This window comes from Rhipicephalus sanguineus, chromosome 8, assembly GCF_013339695.2.
Source record: "Rhipicephalus sanguineus isolate Rsan-2018 chromosome 8, BIME_Rsan_1.4, whole genome shotgun sequence".
Lineage (NCBI taxonomy): Eukaryota > Metazoa > Arthropoda > Arachnida > Ixodida > Ixodidae > Rhipicephalus > Rhipicephalus sanguineus.
In genome coordinates this window covers 152,456,929-152,479,580 of record NC_051183.1, presented here as the reverse complement: position 1 = coordinate 152,479,580, position 22,652 = coordinate 152,456,929, and the positions used below count along the sequence as shown (strand labels likewise).

At 50.7% G+C, this 22,652-nt stretch overlaps 1 protein-coding gene across 1 annotated transcript in view; it reads left to right on the top strand.

The window, feature by feature from the left end:
* The first annotated feature begins 14,163 nt into the window (after nt 1–14,163).
* Nucleotides 14,164–22,652, top strand: part of LOC119403598 (vacuolar protein sorting-associated protein 4B-like) — a 44,478-nt gene continuing 35,989 nt past the window's right edge. The window contains exon 1 of the mRNA XM_037670524.1: nt 14,164–14,243. Within this exon, the coding sequence (XP_037526452.1) occupies nt 14,164–14,243 (80 nt within the window). The remainder of the gene's footprint in view (nt 14,244–22,652) is intronic.

The following is a 22,652-nucleotide window of genomic DNA, read 5'->3' as shown; positions in this document are numbered from 1 at the left end:
CACGGACGCGAAACGCGCCGGCGGCGACGCTTCGCGCTCCCTCCCCCACCAAGTTGTACCGCACCGTCTCGCTGAGGTCGTCAGTGCTAGCGAAGCTGCGCTGCGAGACCTCCAATAGCGTTGCAGCAAGGGACGGCAACCTCGGAAAATCGAAGTGGGCGGGGTTTCGATGCCAGCAACCAATCGCAACCTCATTCTCCAAAGTGATCGCAGAGGCGGTGGACCGCCGGCAAAGGCCACTTTGGCACGCTCTTGGAATATGTCCCCCATTTGTACGACCTGGCGCGAGAAAGGACATCTTTCCTCTCGATGCCGCCGCGGTGGGAAGGGATGAAATACCGTTATTTCCGATTATCTAGCCGCGCCATTCCGCTTTCGTGTCTTGGTATCCACGTGTTGGTTACGTCACAGCGAACAAAACGAAAACTGAAGTAAAGGTATTCAACCGGTCGACATTCAAAAGTACGGTCAGCTTTTACGATTTGCGGACATTTTGCTAGCAATGGTGACCACACAACGGCGCGCAGCTTTCGAGAAGGTCAATGCATGAAAACAAGGACAGAAAATCTTTGTTTCATTATAAAATCCTTTTCGCAAACAGTCGTACTCAATGCGACCCGCGTGCTGTTGGGCCGGTTTTTAGTACTGCTAAATATCTGGCTTTGTTTCAGAGGACGTGAAGCAGTTCGAGAACCAAGAGTTAAATCACGTTTGCAGTAACACAGTAACACGTTCGATAGAAATAGAAAAACAAAAAAAGAAATGTTCCATGTGAGGCTGAGATACTTCAATCTCTTATATCTAATAGCTCTTGTGAAAAGTTTGTCGAGAGCTCTAACAATATTCCACTCGACGACAATCCGACGAAGGTCCCAACTGAACCTTTCCGGATAATTGTTGATTGATAACCCCCCCCCCCACCTGTTATTCTTACGGACCTCTTTTCGCACGAAATATTGCTGCGCTGCGCCTGATAGTCGGAAGCATTTATGGCAGCGACGTCTTCAGCTCCTTCCTTCATTTGACTCATCTTAATTACGGAAATGTGTTTATCCCACTTAGTCCACCTTCGGACGCTTTTGCAGTGCTATTGAAGAAACACTTCTTCTTAAAGGGACACTAATGAGCAAAACGATTTTTCTCGCATTAGTAAAGTAGTCTTCCACGATACCAAACACACCACGCTTGCCGCGAGAAGACGCTTAATAAGCGAGAAAACGCGCAAAAAGAAAACACAGGTGGCGATGCCACCTTGGAATTCCCGCACCATTTGCCGTGACGTCACATATTTTTGACGGCGCCTGCTTGGGCCTACGTAGTTCCTAATCGGTTAAATGGAAGTACATTGTCCTCTGAGGGGGCCACAGACTTGACATAACGAGTTTGTGGAAATTTCGTCGAGCCAGTGGCGCCAAAATACGTTAAACGCTCTTTGAAGTCTTTTACGTCACGAGTTACAAAGTTCGGCGCGAAATTTAAAAAAGAAACTTTGAACTTTGTTTTCTCCTCTAATAATAAACCTATGGTGGTGAAATAAACTACACGAGAGTTCTCCGAGAACGCTTTATCAATCTAAACCAATTCATTGTTGCTCTTTAGTGTCCATTTAATGTACGTGCTAGGCACTTACTTCGAAAATAAGAACAAATGCATAGATCTACTTCCGAGAACATCCATCTATAGCGGCGTCATGATACCAGCGCAGTGAAGCGGAGGGAAATATTGCTGCTGACTGCCAAGCAACTGGTACACGAAAAACGATGTGGACGAGAGAGCGGATGTATAGCAGTGACCTGGACATTGGAGGCCCAATGACTCGGCTGCTTTGGACAGGAAACAAAACCATGCCGAGTAAGAGGAATAGGATGCAAAAAAAGAAAGCGACACCCCGGGCATTCGTTCCTCAGAAAAGAGGTCCATACCTGCCGAGATTGTGCACGCTGTTCCGCACATGCGATATTCAAGAGAAATTTCCGCGAGATCCCAAAGATGCAGATAATTTGAAGGTGATTTGCAGGACATGCATGTCATGATCTATGTTTGTAGGTATACATGTTTATTGCATTGTGTTTCTTTTTCTTTCTGCCAGCACCGCAGCCTGCTGTTGCGAATTTCTGTTATTGCTAGATTCCAGAATGTTGTGTATACCCTCGTCAGATCTTGTGTTCTGTTGCCGCCACCGCCTCTGTCTGATGTAAAGGGGGGTGAGAACGTAGTCAAGCGGACAGTCGCTTTTATTCTCACCCCCTCCATCAACTTTGTATTGGTGGAAATAAACGTTATTATTATTATTATTATTATTATTATTATTATTATTATTATTATTATTATTATTATTATTATTATTATTATTATTATTATTATTATTATTATGATATTCTAATCAATAATGCTCGTCATGTTACTATGTCATGCCATGCGAATTTATATATATTGTAGCGAAGCTTATTGGAACTCTGAAGTGGGTCGTCCTCTCCGGCCCCTTCTAGTGGGTTGCCCTCTTCGGACAGAGTGCAGCTCGCGCAGAGTCGGCCCCCGCCTTGACTGTCGCTGTCGAGTATCGTCGCCGCTAATAAACCTCTTTATAATTTGGTGGAGAGTGCTGAGCCTTCACAACAACTTCGGCCCTCATTCGATGCCCCTGGCTCTTCGATCCCGTACCCTACCGCCTACCATGCCTCAAGACGCCTCCCAGCAAACGACCCCGCCCGCACCGACATGTCCCGGTGTCCCTCGTATTCGCGACCCTCCCGTCTTCACTGGCGCCGATGGTACCGACGTGGAGGACTGGCTCGCCATTTACGAGCGCGTGAGTGTCCCCAATAAATGGGACGAGGCCGGAAAATTGACTAACCTGGTTTTCTACGTCGCGGGTGTGGCGGGCCTGTGGTACAACAACCACGCATCCGATTTTACGACGTGGTCCGACTTCAAGACCGCCATTATCAACGTGTTTGGCCGCCCTGCCGTTCGTAAGCTGCAGGCCGAACAACGCTTACGTGAACGCGCTCAGCAGGCCGGTGAATCATTCACCAGTTACATTGAAGACGTCCTCGATTTCTGTAAGAAAGCTGACGCCACCATGTCCGATTCTGACAAGATCCGGCACATCATGAAAGGCATCGATGACGACGCCTTCACCATGCTGCTCGCCAAGAACCCCAGCACAGTGGCAGAGGTCATAACGCTCTGCCAAAGCTATGAGGAGCTGCGCCGGCAGCGATCGATGACCCGCCGCTCTCCGTCACGCGACGCCGAGCTCGCTGGCTTGTCGACCATACCCGACCACTCCGCGTTGCTCGCAGAGATCAAGACCTTCGTGCGCGAGGAAATCGCGCGCCAGTTCTCTCTGCTGGACTTTGCTCGCCCTAGGTACGCTCAACAGCCGTCGACCACCCTTCTGCCTCCCCTCCGTCGAGCAATTGAGCAGGAAATCGCGGAGGTCATGCCCGAGTACCACCAGCACCATGCGGCTCCTGCACCTTTGAGTTACGCCCAAGTTGTCGCAAGACCGCCCCCATCAATCGCTACGGCTGACCCACACATTTACGCTGAAGCCTCCGCTCGACCTCACTCTTTCGAAGCGGATGTACCGGTAGCCTACGCCGACGTCACGCACAGGCCACGACTGCAGCCCACCATGCAGTCCTATCAGTTGCCACCCCGTCAATCCCGTCCTGCACCATGGACGGACCGTGCCCCAGGGAACCGATGGCGCACACCTGACAACCGCCCCATATGCTTCGCATGCGGTTACGCCGGCCACGTGGCGCGCTATTGCAATCGCGTGCAGCCGCCTAGAGACGTGTCGCCTGCCACCATCCAGTCGAACCGCCCGTATTACGACCCACCTACGCCTCCGTCGCCGACGTCTCGCCCAGCTGCACCTACCCGCCGTTCACCGTCACCACGACGCCGCTCGCTGTCACCGATGCGGCCACGTTCGGTCCCACGCGACCAGGAAAACTAGTCGTCGCAGTCCACGAGGCAAGGGCTGCGACGCTATCGAACTGCGAAAGCCCTCAGCGAAGCCCATCGAACGTGATAGACGTTTTTGTGGACGGTGTTCGCGCATCTGCGCTTATCGATACTGGAGCCGCCGTATCCGTTATGGACGCTAAACTAAGCCGCCTGCTACGAAAAGTGACGACGCCACTTTCCGGGCTCTCCCTCCGTACAGCCAGTGCCCAAAGTATTCACCCGACGGCAGTATGCACAGCCCGTGTCATCATTCAGGACGCTCTGTACGCCGTCGAATTCATCATAATTTCTTCATGCTCTCACGACGTCATCCTGGGATGGGATTTTCTTGCCCGCCACGACGCCGTCATTCATTGCGCACCAGCCGAATTAGAGCTCTCACCATTCTCACATTTGACGCCGGCAGACAGTTCATCCGCTGCGACCAAGGTATTCGTCAAAGACGACATCACACTTCCTGCAAATTCTTCAACGGCTGTGCCCGTCTATTGCACCGGTCTCCGCGCCGCCGTTGCACTTCTTTCTCCATGTGACCCCGTTTTCACTAGGAAAGGCTTGCTGGTGCCATTTGCGACCGTGGAAATCACTCAGGGCGAAACGGATATTTTTGTGACCAACCCATCCCCGTTCATGGTTACGTTGGTGCGAGGGGAATGTCTCGGCAGAGCGGAACCCCTCGAAGACTCACAAGTTATGGACGCACCGGGTGACACGCACTGCGCCAGCTCCCGTACGCTCAGTGCTGTTTCCACATCTGATTCGTCATCCGCTGATGTATTTCGTTCCTCGATTGCTGACAACCTTACGTCGGTCGAGCGCTCACAGCTTCTATGCCTGTTGGAAGAATTGCGTTCTTCGTTCGATGTCGCGCAAACTTCTCTCGGCCGCACGTCTGCTGTCACCCATTGCATCGACACTGGCGCCCAACCACCACTGCGGCAACGTCCATATCGCGTATCTCCAGCAGAGCGTCGTGTAATTAACGAGCAAGTTGACGACATGCTTCGCCGCGACGTTATTCGACCCTCAAACAGTCCGTGGGCGTCTCCTGTCGTTCTTGTTGCGAAGAAGGACGGCTCTGTGCGGTTCTGTGTGGACTACCGACGACTCAATAAGATCACCCGTAAGGACGTTTATCCCCTACCTCGAATAGACGACGCCATTGACAGCCTGCAAGGAGCAGAATTCTTTTCATCGCTCGATTTGCGCTCAGGGTACTGGCAAGTCCCCATGGCTGATGACGCTCGACCGAAGACAGCGTTTGTCACACCCGACGGCTTGTACGAATTCAACGTCATGCCGTTTGGGCTGTGTAATGCACCCGCGACCTTTGAGCGCATGATGGAAACCGTTCTGCGCAACTTGAAATGGCACACGTGCCTGTGCTACCTCGACGGCGTCGTCGTTTTCGCCCCGGACTTCTCCACGCATCTTCAAAGCCTGCGGCATGTTTTGACGCGTTTGAGCGACGCCGGGCTACAACTCAACCTAAAGAAGTGCCGATTTGCAGCACGGCAACTGACAATACTAGGCTACGTCGTGTCCAAGGACGGAATTCTCCCCGATCCGGCCAAGCTTCGGGCCGTGACGGAGTACCCCAAACCTACGTCCGTCAAAGAACTGCGTAGTTTTGTAGGACTATGTTCCTACTTTCGTCGCTTCATACGAAACTTCGCGACTATCATATCGCCGCTGACAAAGCTCCTTGGCAGCAACGGGCCTCTCAATACGTGGTCGTCAGAGTGCGACGCCGCTTTCGCGAAGCTCCGTCGTTTGTTGACGTCTCCTCCGATACTACGCCACTACGACCCTACGGCTCCCACAGAGGTACACACGGACGCCAGCGGTGTTGGCCTCGGCGCTGTCCTTGCTCAGCGCAAACCTGGGTTCCCGGAATATGTCGTGGCATATGCAAGTCGCACGCTTACTAAAGCCGAAACCAATTACACCGTCACGGAGAAAGAATGCCTGGCAATCATCTGGGCCCTTACGAAGTTCCGACCTTATTTGTATGGTCGCCCATTTGATGTCGTCACCGACCATCATGCGCTGTGCTGGTTGTCGTCATTGAAAGATCCCTCAGGCCGTCTCGCCCGTTGGGCACTCCGCCTGCAAGACTACGACATCCGCGTACTGTACCGCAACGGACGCCAGCATGCTGACGCCGACGCCCTGTCGCGCTCTCCCTTGCCTGACGACAATGCCCACAGCTCAGTGTCTCCCCTTGCCGTTTCTTCCATTGACATTCAGACAATCGCTACCGAACAGCGCAAGGATCGCTGGATTGCCTCACTGATAGACTTGCTGACTGATCCATCGACAACACCATCCACTCGCGCGTTGCGTCGTCAAGCGCACCATTTCGCCGTTCGCGACGACCTCCTCCACCGACGAAATTACAGCGGCGACGGCCACCAGTGGCTACTAGTAATACCCCGAAGTCTGCGTTCTGACATATGCGAATCGTTCCACGCTGATCCGCAGTGTGCGCATTCTGGGGTATCGAAAACTTACCACCGCATCCGCCAACGGTACTTTTGGCGAGGGATGTACCGCTACGTGCAGAAGTTCGTTCGCTCCTGCATCGATTGTCAGCGCCGCAAAACTTCAACGCACCTGTCGCCGGCAGGTCTGCAACCTCTACCTTGCCCTGACCGGCCATTTGGGCGTGTTGGCATCGATTTGTATGGACCACTTCCTCTGACGTCTGCTGGTAACCGCTGGGCCATCGTCGCTGTAGACCACCTCACGCGATACGCCGAAACTGCCGCCCTCCCAGCGGCTACAGCGCGCGATGTAGCCTCCTTCCTGCTCCACCGATTCATGCTACGTCACGGTCCACCCCAGGAGCTGCTCAGCGATCGAGGCCGTGTCTTCTTGTCGGAAGTCGTCGAAGCCATTCTAAAAGAGTGCAACGTTGTTCACCGCAAAACTACTGCTTACCACCCGCAGACGAATGGCCTAACCGAACGATTTAACCGAACGCTCGGCGACATGCTCTCCATGTACGTAGCCGCCGATCACACCAACTGGGATGCCATTCTGCCGTTCGTCACCTACGCCTACAATACCGCCGCTCAGAGCACCACTGGTTTTTCTCCCTTTTCTTATTGTATGGCAGGCACCCCTCGCACACAATCGACACAATCCTTCCATACAAGCCGGATCGGTCTGAGTGTGCGCCGATTTCTGCTACCGCCCGACTTGCTGAAGAATGTCGCGACCTTGCCAAGACCTTCACTACGCAGGACCAAGAGCGGCAGAGGAGCATTAGCGGTGACAGAATCACTTCTGAGCCGACGTTCCTCCCTGGAGCGCTCGTATGGCTCTCGATCCCTACCACTGCACCTGGCCTCTCTTCAAAACTACTGCCCAAATACGAAGGCCCCTACCGTGTTGTTGAACGCACATCCCCTGTAAACTACCTGATCGAACCAATAGATCCATCCTCGGACATGCGCCGTCGAGGGCGCGACATTGTAAACGTGGAGCGCCTCAAGGTGTACCATGATCCACTCATTGTGACAAGTTGTTAGGTCGCCAGGCGGCTCCCTTTTCGCACCCGGAGTAATTGTAGCGAAGCTTATTGGAACTCTGAAGTGGGTCGTCCTCTCCGGCCCCTTCTAGTGGGTTGCCCTCTTCGGACAGAGTGCAGCTCGCGCACAGTCGGCCCCCGCCTTGACTGTCGCTGTCGAGTATCGTCGCCGCTAATAAACCTCTTTATAATATATATATATATCAAGTTACCGAAACGACCACGTGAGCACAATTACGTGATAGATAGATAGATAGATAGATAGATAGATAGATAGATAGATAGATAGATAGATAGATAGATAGATAGATAGATAGATAGATAGATAGATAGATAGATAGATAGATAGATAGATAGATAGATAGATAGATAGATAGATAGATAGATAAAGTGCCATTGGTTCACCAAGAAATTCTTCGCAATTAAAAATGGACCTGGCCAGGTCATGCCATGGGGACTGATGACTCATGGTCAGTTAGAGCTACGGTATATTTAAAAAGAGATGGGAAGAGCAGCCCAAGTCGGCAGAGGATTAGGTGGAGCAACGAAATTAACAAATGAGCAGATATAAAGTGAAATCTGCTTTGGCATTAAAGAGTGCTATGGAGTCTATTGGAAAATGCCTTCGTGCTGCGTTGGACAGAAGTGGAGGGCTATGGTGCTGGTGAGTTGCTTCAAGCTGCAGACCACAAAAATCTGGGCCTAGGATTTTCTTCTTTTAAATATCCACCGTTAAACTGGCATCCCTGCTGTGTCGCATGGAGCCGGTGCACACTGTCCACTGTTTTCCTTTTTTTTAAAGGCGTCTCTCTCCTTCGATTCCTGAAAGCAAATCCACTTTAAGAGATATCAAGGTAAGGCTTCAAAGGCAGCAAGTTCATCAGCTGCAGGCAGCTCCAAGCGTGCGTGAAAGACTGATACACAGATATAGCGGAGCAATGAAGTTACCAAAAGGGTCCTTCCGGTCGCCGTTTATATTCCTCGATGCTATCGCTTGCTTACTGGCTTCACGCAGTCGTGTTTGCCTACAGTTGTTTCGTCTCGGTGCTTGACGTGCACCGGCCACCCGCAGAGGTGTTTGAATTGCATATGTATCCACTCCACCACGAGACAACGTAAGTAATGACGTTTCCGAAGACCTTTATTCCACCTGAAGTTCCAATAGATTCGCATCTTCCGTGCCGAAAAGGGTTCTCGGCGAGCCCTGAGGATCGGTGCGCAGTTAAAGGCACCGCGCGTCTTCTGCAGTGTCATTAGCGCGCTTTTTGAAGTCTCTCATCGCGTGAGCCGTCTGCTGAAATACCCGCGTTTTACGAGATACAGGAACAGGGCGAAATTCAAGAAGCGGTGGCAAACAGATAGAGCAAGCGATACTTTGCGCTTATCTCTTTCGCCCTCCGATTTTTATTTCTCGGAAGTGTGGCACATCTGCGGCCTGAGTGTGGATGCTATACTAAAAGGATTGCGACAGTCGTAATCGTCGCATGCTTGAGTGGGAGGCGACAGTTGCTTTTACGGTGAACCACAGCGCGTTGATTGTGGCGGTCACACCGCGCATGCATTATTTTCTGTTTGTAGAAGTGGTAGCACACGAAGCCAGTTTAGAAATGGCCATCTCAGCGTGAGTTATCTCCGAATCCGACCTCGGCTGAGAACTGGATTCGCTGTTGTCGGACTTGTGAGCAGGGAGACCTGCTTAGCGATGCACGCTGAGAAAGAAGTCGCTTGGTGCGCTGTACTCCATTTGTGCATTCGGGTAGCTTGCTACGCGGAGTATACGTGTCGCTGTTGCAAGGAACGTGCCTCGGTTTAAAAAGCACGACACAGGAACCCCCGGGGATGACTTTGAAGTGTAAATGTGTCCGCAACGTACAAAGCGGGAGGGGTACTGAAAACCGCAACTGCATAAATTGTCAAAAACTCTTTCCTCGTTATTTTTGAAATCATTAGACTTTTAGTATGACAGAATCTATTTTTTAATAGTCACCTGTATAAAGCTTGCGTTATTGTTGCATACTTTTTTGACAGCTGTTACGCTAAATTTCAATTGAACATAACATTGGATATATCTACCATTTTACAGCTGTCACTCGCCACACCTGGCACTGCCATTCTGACTGTTTAGACGAGGAATACAACACATATTTAAAGGACCCCTGAGACTAAAATTGAAACCTCGAGGTGTTTGTGTTGTTTGACTTTCCTGTATACGGGGGCACTTCTGGCCGATTATTAACGGCGAAAGTTGCCTTTAAGATATTTTAATTTGGTTTTAAAGTATTCGTGAGCTTTCATCTGACTTGGCTGCACCTCGCGACATCCCACTGGTATGACGTAGATCGAGGCCCCGCGTGACGATCCACGAGTAAAACAAGTATTGCGGACGTCACAGAAGGTTTGCGGGGCGCACACAATACCACGACTGGCACCCGGCGAAGGCTATTGTTCATCACCCCTCTCGCTCTGTTGTCGGGCTACTCCTCGTCTTCTGCGTCTACGTGGTGCCCGAAAACACAAGGAATAAAGCTAATAAGGCGCCGGTTGATCTCAGCTTCATCGCCCACTTTAAGAAGCTCTATCCACAAGACACCATACTGTTGTGCGGGGACTTCAACTCTCAGCATGTCGCCTGGGGATACAACCAATGTAGCCCGCGTGGCAGGCGCATCATGCAAGATGCCTCGGAGTACAGGCTGACACTTCTCAATATGCCCCAAACACACACGAGGCTAGCACAGACAGCTCGCCAAGCAGACACGTCACCAGATCTTACCTGGAGCACCCGTCCACAGCTATTTCGATGGGAGGTGATGGACGATTGTATGGGAAGCGACCACTTTCCGATACTGATACATTTTTCGCACAGGCTACGCCAATACGAAGAAGCCAAACGCCACTACACGGCTAAGTCACATCACACACTGGGACAAATACCGCGAGTTCCTGCAGCAGCAGCCTCCAGCCAAGAACATCGACCGTCTGGTATCACAGCTATGCGCAGCAAAGCGGAAAGCCACGAAGAACCTGAGGGTTCCTTTTGACCATCCAGAGCCCGACAGACATCTCCTTACCTTATGGAATAAAAGGCTACGGATTCTCGCCCAGTACAGACGGTCTGGCCACGCTGCACACCACAAAGCACGGTTGCGCAAAATACAGCGTACCATCAAGGAATATACGACTACGCTCGCGTCAGACCGCTGAATGGTAATTTGTAAATCCATCAACGGGCAGACCCACACATCAAAGGTTTGGGCCATCCTGCGCTCTCTTCTCGGACAGCGCAACACCTACAACGGCGCGGCTCGTGTGGCCCTCCGGGAAGGCATCAGCGCTCAGGAGCTCGCCGAACAGGCCGCTCAAGTGTTTTTCCCGCAGACGTCTCAACCCACAGACACCACGTACCAGAAAGACGAAAGTTCTGAAGACAGCGAGCCACTCAATAGTCCCTTCACCATGCTCGAGCTGGAGCACGCCTTGCAGCACGCTAACGCACGTAGTACTCCAGGAGCCGATGGGGTGTGCGTTGCTCATCTACGCAATATGCCCCTTGAGCATAAACGCGCTCTTCTGGAAGAGTTTAACCGCATCTGGGATACTGGGATTCTGCCCTCCACATGGAAGTTTTCGGTGGTCAAGCCCATTCCTAAGCCTGGTAAACCACCGCATACCTTATCCGACCTCCGTCCGATCTCTTTAACCTCGTGTGTTTGTAAAGTAATGGAGAGCATGGTCAACACTCGTTTGATGTGGTACCTTGAAGATCGCGAGCTTTTGGCCCCAACAATGTACGGATTTCGCCCAGGGCTATCCACTCAAGATATACTCCTCCGCCTAAAAGATGATGTCCTCGACCCTAATTCGGTGCACCCACGGGCTGTTGTCGGAGTGGACATTCGCAAGGCATTCGATGGCGTCCCACACAGTACGATCATGAACAAGGCACGTGCCCTTGGCCTTAGAGGGAAAATGTACAACTTCATAGCGGGTTTCCTAGAAGGACGAAGCTACCAAGTCGAAATTGGCCAAGACGCCAGTGCCGTGCGAATGAACCACGTTGGTGTTCCTCAGGGCTCGGTGATCTCACCCACTCTGTTTAATATAGCTATGCACCAGCTACCAAGACGCCTTGCCGACGTATCGGGCCTGAAACATGCGGTGTATGCCGACGATGTCACAGTGTGGACACATCAAGGATCCATCGGTGAGCAGGAGGATGTCTTACAAAGAGCCCTCAACATTATTCACGACTACGCACTGGAAACAGGCTTACAAACCGCCCCAGACAAGACATAGTTCGTCGTCATTCATGGGGGCCGATGCACCTTTGTCAAACAGAAAGAAAAGCGGTCGTTTAAACTCTATATCGGTAATCGACCCATAACGCGGAAATCTACTATCCGAATACTCGGTATGCACCTAGATGAGAATTGCACAGCGAGCACTTGCTTCCAACGCGTTACGAAGACAAGCAAACAAATCCTGCACGCCTTACGCAGAATCTCTAACCGTACTCGTGGAGTCAACGAACGTGAAATGCGGCAGTTTGCTCAAGCTTTTCCCGTCTCTCGTATCATGTATGGACTGCCGTATCATCCGGTAAACCGCACGCAAATGCTCGCGCTCGACCGGTTACTCAACGAGGCCAAACGCATTGTTACTGGACTTCCAAGGTACACACACCTCGATGCGCTCAAGAGCTGTAGCAAGCTCAACAACCTGTCCGAGCTCGTCGACGTGCACATCCAAACACAGGAGACGAGGCTTCGTGCAACAAACGCCGGACGACACACATTCATGCTTTTCGGGTATGACGTCCATACACTTTCCATTTTGCCCAACAAAACACCACCATGGGAAATCACGGTACTCACCGATGGCAAGCCACTTCCACTCAATATGGATCCTCATCAGCGAGTGCGGCGCCTCGCTTACGCCAGGAGGCATGCTAAGGCTACGAGTTCCCTCCCTTTGACTGAACACATTATATGCACGGACGCTGTACTTCCTACAGACGGCACCAGTAACACTTGTTATGCCACTGCGTGGTACGACCAGACAAACGGAAATCAGAACCGACGCCATCATGTATCAGCAGAAGCGATGTACAGCACCCGAGCAGATCTAGTGGCCATCCTAGATTATTTGGAGTGGGCCCTCGAAACTGCATCTGAAACTGAAGCCGTTCATCATCGTGTGTACACAGACTCACAGGCTGCCCATCGGGCATGTGCTAACGTTCTTTATACAGACCCTGTACTGCAGAAGATCCGGCACTAGGCGAGCCTACTCCGCGAATGCGGTCACGATGTCACCATCCTCTGGGTCCCCGCACATTGTGGTATCCCCGGAAACGAGAAGGCTCACAGATTAGCGCGTGCTCATCTCTCCACCGCGCTAGCCAGAGCTTCTTATACTCAATTTCCTCTTCTAGCTACCACACCCGAGCTAGCAGATCCGATCGCAGAAAAGCATATTGCTAAACAACGTCGTGCCGCTTACCTCACAGCAGTGGGCAATCCACTCTCGATACCGTCGATTCCGTCGAAGGTATTCACACGACGAGTCTGTGTTGCTTCGGAGAATGCAGACAGGAACACTACTTACTCCTTTCTTGCTTAACCGATTTCACAGGGGTGGCACACCACCACCCGTAACCGGTGCCTGCTCCACATGCAACTGCCGTTCGGACCTCAACCACCTGTGTTGGGAGTGCCCCCTCTACATCCAACCCCGGGTTCGTGCCCTGGCCACCATAAAGCGGGGACCCTGGCCTTCCTCTCTCCGGACATGGGCCTGTCCGGATCCCACACTTCCGGATCGGGCCATCGAGCTCTGGCGAGCACTCCTCTTGTTCCTCCAGGACCCGGCGGCACCACCGGTCGGCGATCGGCTCCGCGACAGTCACAAGATTCAAGCGGCCCCCACTTAGCTGCCTCCAGAACGTCCTTTAATAAAGCGGAGGCAGCTCTACCACTTCCTTCTACCCTAATAACCCACCCCCCTTTTCCACCGCAGCGCCTTCGGCGCATTTCAAAGTGGAATAAACGTGGTTTCATTCATTCATTCTCTCGAGGTTGTTTTCGTGAGCGGACACGCACATGGCAGGTTTAACCCATACCGAGGCAGCCACATCGTATCAATCACTACCACGCGCGGGGCCCCGATTTGAAAACTGCGCTTTCAACGTCACCACACCTATAGTGCACGTGAACCTTGGCGCGGCCCCACATGGGGCGCTAGTTTCTTATGGTTTTTAGGCGGGCGTTTTGAAGTGACGCTAAAATGGTCATAATTAACTAAGCGAGCATCAGTTATACGATACGTTAGAGCATTTACGATTCAATTTAGGTATTACCAAACACAAAGCTACAACGCACAATTTAATCGATTAAGCTTACCTTTGCTATCCTCAGAGAGTACTATAACATTCAAAGCTATAACTTTGAAGCGTGGTGCCGAAGTCCTGAAACATAGCAAACAATGCCAACGGCTCTCGTTCGCCGCATCAATGGCTTACCGCAGTTCGTACTGCAATGAAAAAAATTGAATATTCATCATATCTAGCGCCATTAGTCTACTTCCCGCAAAGGGGCACCTGGCATTTTTGAGAGCTGTTGTCTCTCGGAGCTGTAGCGAGGACAACGATGAATGACGTGCGCAATGGTTTCCTCACTGTCACAGTGATCACAGGCACTGAGGCAGCACTGTCCGCCATTCCGATTCGGTAAGCCGGACTGTTCGAGAATGGTACTTCAAGCCAGAGGCGGCAGAGTATATACGGTTGTTTCGGATTGGGATTGTCGAGACGGAACTTGAATGAACGATATTCACAGACTATAAGTCAACCCTGCAGTGTCCCCAAGCTTTACGTCGTGGGACGCAAGACCAATTAGTATTGGAAATAAGACAAATGTATCAGCTGTAAAAGGACAAAGGGTATGACAAAGGGAATGTGCCGATAATGTTGCTGGGAAATGCTCGTTGAAATGGCATGCAGGAAGCCATTCCACCGTCAAGAACCGACGATGCGGGAAAGATTCGTTTGCTTGCGCGTGATGTCACACATTCGACGTGAAATACGCCCGGTTTTCTGCATACCTAGCGCACGGCTGCTCCTAGCGCATCAGAAAAGAATCATACGAACTACAGCGTTGAGTTTAGCTTTGTAGCTTGTATCCTTCTTTTCCTGGTGTCCCGTCTTCTGCGATGTTTTGTTTTCTAGCATGCCGTACCAACTCGCCCAATCATTTACTTTACCTACACTTCATTTTATTTTTTTTAAATGACGTACACTAGGTGGAAGGACATTTTCTTCTACTTCAATTTTTATTATTCTTCTAGTTACCGACTAGAAACGTCCTATTTTAAACCGAATTAACAATTTTCATCTTTGTCGTAAAACTTGGAACACTATAGTTTGGCGGCACGGTTTTTATAATACCAGATGACTCCTTCGCTGAATTGTTCCCCTTGGAGCCATGGAACTGTTTTCTAGGAGCCATATACACGAAACGGTCGACTACAAAAGCCTGGAAAATCTCATACAACTAATGCTCGTAGAATCACTCATGCGCCTAAACTTCTATGTACCCAACTTCTGCATAAAATGCGTGCAAGTTGACGCAGAGCACTAGCATTTTCACCTACGTTCACATCAGAATAGAGCGCTGTTGCGTTACTTGTAAGAATCTTTATATAATAACGTTTCGGAGGAGTGAATCGAATTTCTTCTTCCAACGTTTTAGCGATGGTACACGACTTCATTTTAATGTCTATGTACCTGTGAAATTCATAGTTGACACCGCTGAACATACTCGCAATTGAATGAAAGCTAACTATGATAAAAGAAATAGTTATCTGGACATGTTATTACCGAAACCATTTTGCCGTCCTTCGTAGGATCACTACATCAGAAATTGTTCGAAAACGTCATTTCAACTTTATTTAAATGTAACGCTCCGCGAACTGTGTCAGCCAATGAAAATAGAGACCTTGGCTTAATGAAATCTGTCGCATATTGTGGAACAGGAAATTACACTGTACAAACGAGCTTAGTATTCGCGCCATTTCTTGTATATGGGCCATTTTAACGGTTTTTAATAAGTAATGCGCCGAAGTAACTAATCCTAACGTACCACTCCCGCAGTTTAGATTCTTGACCAAATTTCGAAAATAAAATTTACAGGAAAGTAATTGCCCCAAATCGCTCCACCCTTCACTGACCATTGCATACCAACGATAAAAAGAAGCTGTGTGATGAAAAGAGCGTCATCTGAACCTAATGTTTTCACACGAAAGTATTCTATACAGAGGTCCGCCTTGAATTTAGTGACGTCATTTCCTTGTCACGGAAGTGCTGCAGCAAGAAAGACACTTGAATGAATCACTGACTGATCATGACTTAACCCTTGTGGTTGCTGAAGTAGTTAACATACACTTGGACGCAGCATATGCTGAACACCGCGCAAAGATGGCGTCAACAAGGACATAACGATGGTGCTCGGTATGCACTCATTCAAAGCATCGTCATTGCGTGGAGAACCGCAAAAGTGTGCACTCCACAGTAATGGGATAACCTACGCCTGTGCTCATCCACGCCGCAAAGCGCTTCAACAACGCGAGAGACAGAACTCGTAGCTTTAGCCGGGAGCGCGAAGAGACGCTGGCGCGTCTCTCGCTGCACCGAAAGCTGAAACTACCGAAGGGCTCACTGTCGGCGCTCGTTAGTGTCCCGATACAGTACTTCCCTTCAACAATCCCAGACGGCGGCACCCCCCCCCGTATACCGCCAACTAAGGTCACTGCGAAAGGGACAAGGTGTGAGAGCTATGAGGCGCGCTTGTGAAGCGTCCTACATGCGCGTAGGCTGAGCGCCCGGCTTTGGGCTGAGCGCATTGCGCTCAGCATTGGCCTGAGATCCCGGCGCCTACCGTATCTGACCGTGAGGTCGTGTGTTCGGCTTCCGGGTATCCAAATCAATCAATGAAGCGTTTTCTTCTGGTTTTTCTTTGTCATCTTTATTTCACTGACTTATTTTCATGACAGAAATACGTCAATGAAGTCTTGGTGGACCCCTGCCTAAAACACTTCCATGTTAAAGTTAAAGAAGGGACATTGACCATGAAAACAAACGAAAAAGACGTTTCGCTTCAACTGACGGGAGCCTTGTTCACAATGAAAACAAGGACGTTTAAAGCGATGCTTATGAAAGCTTTAAAATGTGACGTAAGCAGCGGGTGTAGATAGCGCGAAGGGTTCTGTCATTTTGGTTTAATGTATTATCGGTCGTTTGAATCAGAATGGATTGCAAGTGGTGTATTGAAGACATATTTTTCTCATTTTCCAAAATCATGCGTTATCCCAATGGATTTGATGGCTTAAGATTTCTGCCAAGGCATTTCAAGACACTTTTTTCTTGTTAACGTCGTTGGCACGTTGTTTAGCCGTTGTTCAAAATTCTCGTCTCGCCGATATATCCGCATTGACAGTATTTGCAAAGGATGCGTTAAAAGACGCCAGGACGCTTTTCTTTAGGAAGCTTGTGTTTCACATTTGCCAGCCTATAACGTATCTTCTGCGTAGAAACTTGGGCTACTTTGAAGTCGTAATGGCCTAAAACGTGGACTAAACCCTCGCTCACACCAGGCACGTTCGGCATAGCGTCGCGCTTTCTTGGGAGCACATATCAGGACTTGGCTGCTGGGGCAGCGGGCGTTCCACCGAATTAAAAAAAATAACCATGGCTGGTCCCTCTGTCATAGGAATCGGTACAAGACGAAACTGAAACGTGTCTTCACAGACGTAGTTGAGCGTTTGTTGTGCATTCTTTCGCCCCAAGGGCGAAGGAATGAATGCTACAACAACAACTTGTAATGTCACGCGAAGAACGGCAAGCAGCTCGAAACTTGCAACGCGCTGCTCAAGCAGAAAGGACGCACGGAACGAACATACACAGGATGAGAGCGAACTGTCACATTTGTAACTTATTTCTGCGTGAGCACCGCGCTCCTTTTGCAAACACGGCCGCTGCAGTGAGCCAAGTGACCTTCGTGCTCTCAACGCAAGACGTACGAACCACCGCAATCACGAGATAAGCGCACGCACGAGCGACCACGCCCTGTAGAGGCGGGCGCTGGTCACAACGGCGGCGACTTTTAAAGCGCGCCCTTCGAGCCCTTCGCGCCATCTCGCTAGTGATAACGAAAACACACTGTAACACTAACCTCTGAGTACCGCCACCGGCAAATGGTGTATATTAATAGTTCGCCGTTAGCATTGCGAAGAATGTGCCGTCCGTGGCCGAATCGTTTCGCGCTGCGCGCTGCGGAGCGAGGGGTCGTAACTTCGATTCCCGTTGACGGAACTTTTTCTTCTGGTTTTTTCTTCGCTCACTGTTAGTCTTTATATTTCAGAACGTCATATCCGTGACGGAAATACGTCAGTGGAGCCGTGGTGGACCCCGGCATAGAACACTTTCGTGTTAAAAAATCACGCCATATCCACAAAGTGAATGATGATTGAGGAGCTGGCTCGGAGATAATCGGGTAAACCGTGAATGCTCCGTACTATTCCTCTACTGTCATATAGAGACGTCACACGTTGTTATAGTAGCGATCGTGGTCAGGTTGTTGTCGAGCCACACGCGGTCGCAGACCTTGCAGCTGTGGCCGAACGTGTGATTGAGGAAATCGCGCTTGAAGCGCGCGTCGGCGCCAGCAACTTCAGGTAGCGACAGCTTTGGGCGCTTGGCGACCGCATCCCGCGCCGGTACCTCTTCGAGGTTCTCTTGCCGCCGCTTCCTCGCTGCTTCGGCTTCGCGGGCTTATATCTCAGGTCCGCACGACGCTGACATCTCTCTGCGGCCTCGCGAGCTCTCACCGCAGATTCTTGGCGGCGAGCCTCCTATGATGCTGCCTTGCGAGCCCTCCGCTCCACCGCCTTGTCTTCTTCGTTCATGTTATTGACATCGAAGCACACTGCCAGAGTGCAGCGAGCGCTGCATGCTACAGTTGGCTATGATATATCTGGATTTCCCTGCGTTATCATCATCAAGGCTCTCGAAGAACAAGAGGAAGAAGATTTCTCTTTTGCGTGAGCGTGCGCATGCTACAGTTGGCTATGCTATATGTGGTTTCGCCTGCGTTATTATCTTCATCAAGGCTCTCGAAGAACAAGAGGAAGAAGACTTCTCTTGCGCGAGCGTGCGCATGCTACAGTTGGCTATGCTATATGTGGTTTCGCCTGCGTTATTATCATCATCAAGGCTCTCGAAGAACAAGAGGAAGAAGATTTATCTTTTGCGCGAGCGTGCGCATGCTACAATTGGCTATGCTATATGTGGTTTCGCTTGCGTTATTATCATCATCAAGGCTCTCGAAGAACAAGAGGAAGAAGACTTCTCTTGCGCGAGCGTGCGCATGCTACAGTTGGCTATGCTATATATGGTTTCGCCTGCGTTATTATCATCATCAAGGCTCTCGAAGAACAAGAGGAAAAAGATTTCTCTTTTGCGCGAGCGTGTGCATGCTACAATTGGCTATGCTATATGTGGTTTCGCCTGCGTTATTATCATCATCAAGGCTCTCGAAGAACAAGAGGAAGAAGACTTCTCTTGCGCGAGCGTGCGCATGCTACAGTTGGCTATGCTATATGTGGTTTCGCCTGCGTTATTATCATCATCAAGGCTCTCGAAGAACAAGAGGAAGAAGACTTCTCTTTTGTGCGAGCGTGCGCATGCTACATTTGGCTATGCTATATGTGGTTTCGCCTGCGTTATTATCATCATCAAGGCTCTCGAAGAACAAGAGGAAGAAGATTTCTCTTTTGCGCGAGCGTGCGCATGCTACAATTGGCTATGCTATATGTGTTTTCGCCTGCGTTAATATCATCATCAAGGCTCTCGAAGAACAAGAGGAAGAAGACCTCTTTTGCGCGAGCGTGCGCATGCTACAGTTGGCTATGGTATATATGGTTTCGCCTGCGTTATTATCATCATCAAGGCTCTCGTAGAACAAGAGGAAGAATACTTCTCTTTCGCGCGAGCGTGCGCATGCTACAGATGGCTATGCTATATGTGGTTTCGTCTGCACCTCCACCAACAATGTTACAAGAAAACGTATATTTACAGATATATGCAAGCAGAAATAGTGGCTAAGACAATGGCGGACCGGTCCCCCAAATGCCGTTTTTGCCGTCGGGAAATAACTGTACCTACTGGGTCACCTCGTTAACGCAGCTGGCGTCCAGCCTGATCCCGACAAAATTCGCGCAGTGACACAATTTCCCGTACCCTATTCGGCTAAAGATGTCCGCAGCTTTCTCGGGTTGTGTTCGTATTTCCGCTGCTTCATCCAGAATTTTGGCGATATTACGCGTCCTCTCACAGAACTACTAAAGAAAGACGTCACCTTTACTTGGGGTTCGCCTTAAGCTGCCGCATTTTCGGTGTTCATTACGGCCCTCACAACTACTCCTGTATTAGCCCACTTTGATCCCACCGCCCCGACAGAGGTTCGCACCGACGCAAGTGGCCATGGGATTGGAGCTGCTCACGCTCAGCGCCAACACGGACCGGACTGCGTCATCACCTACGCCAGCCGACTGTTGTCCTCAGTGGAGAAGAACTATTCAATCACCGAGAGTTCGTTGCGCTAGTTTGGGCAGTTGCAAAGTTTCGCACATACCTATACGGCCGCAGCTTTACTGTTGTGAGTGACCATCACGCCCTGTGCTGGCTCTCTTCGCTCAAAGATCCCACAGGCCGCTTCGGTCGTCGACCTTCAAGAATACACCTTCTCGGTGGTTTACAAATCCGGCCAGCTCCATCGGGACGCCGATTGTCTGTCACGGTATCCAGTGGATCCGCCCGACACCGCAGAGAGAGCCACTTATGCTGGGGTATTCCCAATACAGTGAAACCTCGGTGAAACGATCACAGCTCATACGAATTTCTGGTTGATACGAATTTTTCGTTGGTCCCGGCCAAGGCCCATTGCCTGCAATGTAATGGAGTACGGTTGCTGCGAAGTGATTTTCACCCAGCGACGTTTGATACGAACGTACGCACCGCCCAGGCACGAAGAGATGCTGTCCGCGCTGTCGTGGAAGACGCGCCAAGCACGTGCAAGCGTGGGCATTCGCGCCGCACCGCCAAATCGTCAGAATTACGGTGTAAGAAAAACACTTTTCTAAAGGCGGACGAGGACCAAAAGAAGTCGAGGACGGTCTTGGCAAAGGAGTGGGGCCTCACAACGTCAACTTGCGTGACCGTTGAGGTCACACTTCTGCATGCACGGTCGTAAACCTACCAAAAAACATCCCCAACACCTACGCGATAACAAAATCAGAACGCAGGACCGTGGTTCGGTAATTTTGTGGCCTTTTTGGAAGGAGCTACTGCTGTCGCGGGTCACAACGCACCTGGTTCATTAATTAAATACGCGCGTACGGACCGTATATTTACGAGTGCTGGTATGATTGCCGACATCTAAAAACTTAACTGACAATCATTCAGGGTTCTTCCTGACGTTGCCGCAGCCCTGAAAAACAATAAATGAAAGTGTACGCCAGCTTTCTTTTGTCGCATGCTAGTTTTACATGCTTTCTGGTGATACGAATTTCGGATGATACGGATGTTTTTTGTGGTCCCGTGAGATTCGTATCACCGAGGTTTCACTGTATCAAGCTTCCTCGATATAGGTTGTGAGCAACGCTGCGACTCGGTTGTACGTCCCATCATTGACAGTCTGAGTTCCGCAACTCTGAGCACTTCTCTCAACTTGTACTGCCTTCACGACGGTGTTCTATACCGCTACAATATGTGCCACCACGGCCCTGAACGCCTTCTCGCCGTGCCTTCCCACTTGCGGGCAGATGTTCTCCGCCAGCTCCACGATGAACCTACCGCCGGTCACCTTGGAGTCACACGCACTTACGATCGCGTCCGGCGCCGTTTCTTCTGGCCAGGCCTCTATCGCTCTGTGCAAAAGTACGCCAGCAGCTGCGACCTATGTCAACGTCAAAAACGACCAACAATGCTTCCAGCCGGCCACCTTCAGCCTATTGACATCCCCGCCGAACCATTCTACCTCTTCGGGCTCGACCTCCTCGGACCATTCCCCACTTCTGCATCCGGGAACAAGTTGGTCGCCATAGCGACTGACTACGCCACACGTTACGCCATTACCCGCGCTCTTCCCACCAGCTGCGCTACTGATGTCGTCGACTTTCTACTGCATGACATCATCTTGCATCACGGTGCTCCTCGACAGCTTCTCACCGACCAAGGCCAATACTTCTTGTCCCAAGTCATCCAGGACATTGTTCGTTCCTGTTCTACGAACCACAAGTTCACAACAGCATACCACCCGCAAACTAATCGACTTACAGAGCGCCTGAACGGCACTCTCACCGACATGTTGTCGATGTACGCTTCTGCCGACCACCGCGACTGGGGCGCAACGTTACCCTACGTCACATTCGCTTACAACTCCTCCAGGCATGACAACACAGGCTATTTCCCGTTTTATCTTATGTATGGACGTGAGCCATCCCTCCCTCTTGACACGCTGCTTCCCACTGGTTCAAACTCGCCTGTCACATACGTTCTCGATGCCATTGCACGAGCCTACACAGCACGAGAGATTGCCCGAGAGCGCCTCACAGTATCTAAGGCCTCACAAAAAGACCTGTATGATCGCCGACACGGAGATGCCTCTTATGAACCCGGTTCACTTGTCCTATTGTGGACCCCATGTCGTCGCATCGGTCTCTCCGAAAAGCTGTTATTTCGCTATGACGGACCATACAAAGTCCTACGGAAAGTCACTGACCTCACATATGAAATACAGCGAGTCGCCGTTTCAGTGCAGTCAACGCCACCACCATCCACTGTTGTGCACGTCGTAAGACTGAAACCGTATGTGCCGTCAACCTCACTACTTCCGTGACAAGCGCCGGGTCGGCGCTTTTACGCCGCGGGGTATTGTCACAAGGCAGCAGTGGGTCAGGGGCACGAGGTAGTAGTGGGACCCACTCTGGAAGAGGGACAACGACGAAGTTCTGAAGGGACAGGCTCCGGTCAGCCATTGTCTCAGCCACTATTTCTGCTTGTATATATCTGTAATTATACGTT